The sequence below is a fragment of the Mesoplodon mirus genome, assembly GCF_964341445.2.
Source record: "Mesoplodon mirus genome assembly, chromosome: 14".
Taxonomy (NCBI): Eukaryota; Metazoa; Chordata; class Mammalia; order Artiodactyla; family Ziphiidae; genus Mesoplodon; species Mesoplodon mirus.
This window is the reverse complement of record NC_138990.1, coordinates 9,419,309-9,425,308: the sequence shown is the minus strand read 5'-3', so window position 1 is coordinate 9,425,308 and position 6,000 is coordinate 9,419,309. Positions and strand designations below refer to the sequence as shown.

Sequence of the window (6,000 nt, the reverse complement as noted above, 5' to 3'; positions counted from 1 at the left end):
GGGGAAGCACCCTGGAGTGATAGGGGACAATGTATGTAGGGTAGATGTGATTCTACTGAATGTTTGGACACTGAATGTCTTATAGAATACATCTTCCTTAATGATGGGTCTGACTAAGGCAGGAAGCTCCACCTAAAAAATGTGAGAACCAAACAAAGTTATCCATATACTAGGCATTTCAAACTCAGTGTCTGACTATATTCTGGGCCTTGAAATAAATCCCAGCAAATTTAAAATATTTGAAATTATACAGAGTATAATTATAATGGAGCTAGATTAGAAATCAGTAACAACAAAATATCTAGGAAAAATCTATAACTTGGAAGTCAAGTAACATACTGCTAAGTTATCCACGTTCAAAGAAAAAAAAATCAGCAGGGAAATTAGAAAGTACTCCCAACAGAATAATAATGAAAATAAATCTTTTCAAAATCTGTGTGATGCAGCTAAAGCAGTGCTTTGAGGGAAATTTATAGTTGTAAATATTTATATTAGAAAAGAAGAAAGTTTAAAAGTCAGTGATCTAAGGTTCCACCTTAAGAAGCTAGAAAAAGAAGAGCAGAGTAAATCCAAAGTAAGTAGAAGGAAGGAAATAATAAAGGTAAGAGTAGAAATCAAAGGAACAGAAAAGAGACAGTAAGAAGACTGACAAGTTCAGCCATGTTTTCTGACACATTATTCCTCCCCCTCTTCCCTCTAGCCACAGCTGATTGGATGAGAATTCATTTGGAGTGGGGGAAAGAGTATGAAATAATAGTTCATTACTTCCTTTTGAGTTCTTTTTTTTTTTTTTTGCAGTGCGTGGGCCTCTCACTGTTGTGGCCTCTCCCGTTGCGGAGCACAGGCTCCGAGCGCGCAGGCTCAGCGGCCATGGCTCACGGGCCCAGCCGCTCCGCGGCATGTGGGATCCTCCCGGACCAGGGCATGAACCCGTGTCCCCTGCATCAGCAGGCGGACTCTCAACCACTGCACCACCAGGGAAGCCCTCCTTTTGAGTTCTTGATGCTTGCATCTCACAACCAGAGAGAACTTCTTTTGCCAGTAGGTGGCAGCGCTGGCACCTTGAAAACCCGGACAGGCTGCCTTCTGGGTCGGCTGGGGACCAATGATTGTCGCTGGGCTGAAAGGAAGGAGTCATTTCAAGACAGGAGGGAGAGTCAACTCCAGAAAGCAAATCCTCACTCGAATTTAGAACAGGGAAAAGTTTGAGATCTCTCTCTCAATCCCCCTCTCCCTCCTTCTCTCTCTCTCTCTCTCTCTCTCTCACACACACACACACACACACACACACACACACACACATCTGGAAAACCTGAATGAAAGCTGGAAAAACTTGCCTTTTAAAAACCTGGGGTTCTGAACTGGAAGTACCGCTGATTGGCACCAGAGGCTCAGAAAACTCCTCCCACTGTGAGCAAATCGCCGCCCACCCCCCACCCCCGAGATTCTCCAAAGTTTACATCAGATTCCCCAAATGGACGGGGACTTAAAAACAATTAAGATACCCTGCCTACGAAATGCTCCGTTAAACACCACTCAGAAGTTAATCGGGCAGGAGTCTGGGCTGTACAGGGGGGTGGTGGAGTGCACCCAGGCCTTGGGTGGGAGGTGGGAGAGGCCGAGCACACCCAGTTGCTTTTATAACTTTTTCTTCCTGAAGGGTCATTGCTGTAAAAAACCCCTTGGGGAGTTTAGAGCGGAAAGAGAGCGACCACTCTTTGCAGACCTAGTATGTGCGTCCTAAACGTCGTCATTTAATCTTTGCAGTAATCCTTCAAGTTCACTGTTAATCCTTCCTATTACTCTCCCAAATCCCTTAAGAGGGCACTTAGTGGACTGCCGGCTTTCGTGGTTCCGGGTTTTAACTGAATGCACACACTGACTAGTCCCCTCTTTTACAGACAAAACTTCCCTGCGATTGCCTTTGTTTACATGAACTTGCCTTTAAAAATAGCCTTTCATTTATTTCTTTGGTCTATTTCTTTCCATCAAGAGCCACCCTCAGAATTGGCAGCGTGAACGCAGACGTAAGGGCAGGAGCTAGTATGATTTTCGGCTGAATTTAGAAGACAGTCCTGGAGCCTCACTTTTCCCTTCTGGCTCACGGGGTGGCCGGCGGCCGGGGCAGGGTTTGGGCGGGAGAACCGGGGCCGCGGATCCCGCGGCTGCCTCCGCGCGGGGCAGACGGGCGGCGGAGGGGTTGGGCGGGGTCGGGGTTCTGCCTCACGTGGCCGCCGCCTTCGGGCTTGGGGGTGAGGCGGTCGCGCTAACCGCGGAGGGAGCGGGCGAGAGACGCGGGGAAGTGGGCGAGCGACCCCGGCCCCTGCAGCCTGGCGCGCCATGGCGGGCGCCGGGCGAGTACGGAGCTCCGCGGCCGCCGGCCAGCCGAGCCGGGATGCCACTGTTGGTTCCCTCCTCCCCTCTGCGCCCCAGGCCTCGGAGCCACCGAGAGGAGGATGAGTCCCTGGAGCTGGTTCCTGCTGCCGACCCTCTGCCTCCTGCCCGCGAGCGCAGCCCCTCCGCGCGGCGCGCCCGCCTCCGCCAACTGCAAGCTCAAGGCCCAAGTAAGGCGCGCAGCGGGCGCGGGCGCGGCGGCCTCCCGGCACCTCCTGGGAGTGGTTACCTTCCCAACCGCACTGAGCCCCGTGCTCTCGGACCCCGAGCCGACTCAGCGGGCCGGGCTCCCACCTTGCACGGCGGCGCCTCCTAGCTCGCGCTTCCCGCCGAGCCCCCGGGTTCCCCTTTCCGGCGGGGGCGCAGAACTCCGGCCACACGAGACCCTGTCCCCCAGCCCTTGCCATTCGTCAGCCGAAGGGAGTCCCGGGCCGGGTCTCCCGGGTCTCGCCAGCCTGCTTCGCTGGCGTTTGAGGGACGAATCCGCGAAGACCCAGTGGGCCCGGGACTAGGGCACATTTACTTTGAAGTTTGTTCTGCCTGCTCGTCCCTAGCGTTTCATTTCTGCTCGTTTCGAAATGGTAATAGCCCCCAGCAGCTGCTTGATTTAACCTTCGTCTATTCAGTGCCTGAGGTAGGAGGAATGTGGGGGGAGCTGAAGCCATCCCCCTTGTTTTACTGTTATGGGAAACTGAGGCTCAGAGAGGGACTTTTGTGCTCCAGGTTACAGAGCGCGTTGGTGGAGAGACCAGGTCTGACAGCCTAGCGTTCATGCGCCCGGCGCCTCCTTAGATCTTCGCATCAGCGTTTTGGGGTGAGGGGAGCCGAGGTGAGAGAGCCCCAGTGACCTGCCCGTGTCCACCCCGCCCTATAGGAGCAGAAGCCGAACGGAAACCCAGCAGGTCTGGCGTCCCCGGGACTGAACCTCTTTCGAGAAGAGCGTTTCCATTTCCTGATCAATTTTCCTACGCTCAGAATTTTCTGCAGGTCTGAAGCCCCTCTCTTCTGAGCTCCGTGGAAGTTGACTTTTGCGAGTTTACATCGGTGGGTCCAGTCTCTGTGGATCCCTGGCGCTGGGGAAGGTGATCGTAGACTGAGCGCCCTCGGACGCCGGGTGCCGGAGTTCAGGGTCTGCCCACTTTCGGTGACACCTGCGCAGCATCCGGGGCCGCGTCCACTTCCCTCCGTGATTTTATTCATCGTCTTAACCACAGCAAGGGAGAAGGTGACCTCACTGAGCCGTTCCTGGCGCACAGGGCTGCCCGGGAAGCTGCACTGTGTTCCTAGGGCGCCCTGGGCTGCGGACGCGCGGAGGTCGAAGAGGGAAATCCTCACCAGGGATCGTTCCAAACTCTGCTGCGGTGTGGCAGCTTCGGGCTTGTTATACAAGGCAGAAGTCCGTCCTTTCATATGAAAGCAGAGTGCCTTGCACTTTTGCGAATCTATTACCAACTCGTAATAATATTATTGAGTGGGTCTTGATAAGGTCTCTGTTTCTCCCTTCTGTTGAATCTGTCTTCGTGGGTCTTTTAATCTGTCGGTTCTCATACTTTTTGGTCTCATAGTAAAACACTTGTGTGGGTTAACGGAAATATTAATAAAACGCAAGAATACACAAGCACACATGCCATTGACTGTCGGAGGGTGATGTTATCTAGAGACTTGTAGGCTCTAGAAAATTCTGTTTGTACACTTGTGAGAGAATGAAAGAGGAAAATATCTTTGTATTATTATGAAAATAGCTCTGATCTTACAGACCGCTTGAAAGGGACTTGGGGACATTCACAAGTCCCTGGACCACACTTTGAGAATCAATGTTCTATTCTGTGAGCAAACTGCCTTGTCCTGTGTGGAGGTCAGAAGGTCAGTCAGTGGCAGGGCTGTCTGCTTGACCTGCAGGCTGTAGAGGGCACTGTGGGTGGGTCCCCTAGGGGGTTGGGGTGTTGAGATTGTAGAGGGAGGCTGTGGAATCCAGCCTCCCATCCGGTGTGGCAGCTTCCTGTAGCTTTCTGGAAGGACTGTGGCTTGATAGCTGGCTTGGTTTTCAACTTTCGTCAATCATTAGAGAGGTCTTCTGAGCCAAAGTCCGCCACAGACAAGGCAGGCTTTACCCGGAGCAACACACAGGTTGAGTCTGTTCCTTATCAACACTCAAACACAACTCTGGAGAGTTCTTACCATTCCTGCTAGCGTTGTTTCACATTTGCTGTTTCTTCACCCAGATATCCACATGCTTGCTCCCATACTTCCATCTGGGCTTTGCTCAAATTCTCTCAATGAGACCCTTCCCGATTACCTATTAAAGATTATGTCACCCCCCCATTCCCCGGCCACCCTGCCCTCCTATCTGCTTTTCCGACTTTACTTTCCTGTGTAGCACTTAACCACCATCTGATAAAAATGTTTGTTTATTGCCCCCCCCGCAATCTTCATAAGCGGAGGAATTTTTGTTTGCTGCGGCATCCCCAGTGCATACAAGAGTGCCGGGCCATAGTAGATGCTAAATAAATATTTGTCGAATGAAAAGGGCAAACTAAAGCCAACTTACTCTAATATCATTCCAGCTGGTCTGCTGAAGGGCCCTCTTGGAAAAGAGCAGTTATCTCAGGTCCAGGAGCTGGATGGGAAGAGCTGAGGGGGCCCGTGGCTTAGGGATTTAGCCCACCTTACGCAAGCTGTCATCGTGCTACTTTGTTTCATTGTATGGATCACACACGTGTGTTAAGACCTCCGGTGAGGTGATTCAGTCCGCAGAACTTGGTGTGTCTCTGTCATCCATGGACATGCCTTCTTCTTTTAAAAGAAACCTGTTATGGTGTTAAGTTTTTTTTTTTTCCTTTGAAATTATCAGAATGTTAAGATACATGGCTCCTTCTAGTAGCATGTAGGGGCCACAATTACAGTGAAAGGGGGGTGGTAGAGCCATTTTGTTTTTCTTTTATGGAGACAAATAGCCCTCCCCCTGAGGGTGTCGGTGTGAGGCAGGGGCAGCTGCACCCCTAAGATCAGTGCAGCAGCCTAGGCGCTCACCTGTGGGCAAAGGCAAGGTAAGAGCTCCCCGATCAGAAGCCCTGAAGACTCGCCTTTCAGAAGGGCCTGGTAGAGAGGTGTCAGTAGCCAGAGTGGGAGACAGGGTGCCCTCCTGGGTCAGAACAGAACTCCATGTATTGAAGAAGCTCCACAAGATAAGGATCATTTCTTTAAAACCACTTTAAAACCCCTGGCTTAAAAAAAAAAAGTGGAAAAGCCCCCCACGCCCCAAGCTGTGTTATCCCAAAAAGAGAGAACGGGAAAGGATGGCCCCCTGAGGAGTTAAAGATGTCAGTGTGGGTTCATCTGGGTAGGTCACTGAGGCCCAAGACGGGGAGCTGGACAGAGCCTCTCTAGGTGTGGAGTCAGGTGGTCCTCCCGGGCGATGGTGCACCTAGCAGAGTACGAATTGAAAAAGATGTAAGTCTGAATCGCGAGGGATGTCTGTTGCATGCTAAGGCCGCCTGAGACGGTGTTTAAAACCTGGGGCTCAGGAGCCAGCCTGCCTGGCTTCAAGTCCTGGATCCACTATTTAGCAGCTATGAGACCTTCTGTAGCATAATAAACCTCTCAAGG

The 6,000-nt window shown here is 51.8% G+C and overlaps 1 protein-coding gene across 20 annotated transcripts in view; it reads left to right on the top strand.

Moving 5' to 3' along the window:
- Positions 1 to 1,651: 1,651 nt before the first annotated feature.
- Positions 1,652 to 6,000, top strand: part of TRABD2A (TraB domain containing 2A) — a 55,147-nt gene continuing 50,798 nt past the window's right edge. For 4 of the 20 annotated variants that reach the window (XR_014295893.1, XM_082642460.1, XM_082642453.1 and 1 more), the window contains exon 1: positions 2,215 to 2,564. Coding sequence is in view for 16 of the 20 variants with exons in the window: in XM_082642460.1 (XP_082498586.1) it covers positions 2,457 to 2,564 (108 nt within the window). In the remaining 4 variants the exon portion in view is untranslated. Of the gene's footprint in view, positions 2,028 to 2,134; positions 2,565 to 3,117; positions 3,297 to 3,381; positions 4,020 to 6,000 lie in introns of those variants that run through there. The other 16 variants (XR_014295894.1, XM_082642451.1, XM_082642452.1 and 13 more) reach the window with 10 other exon arrangements.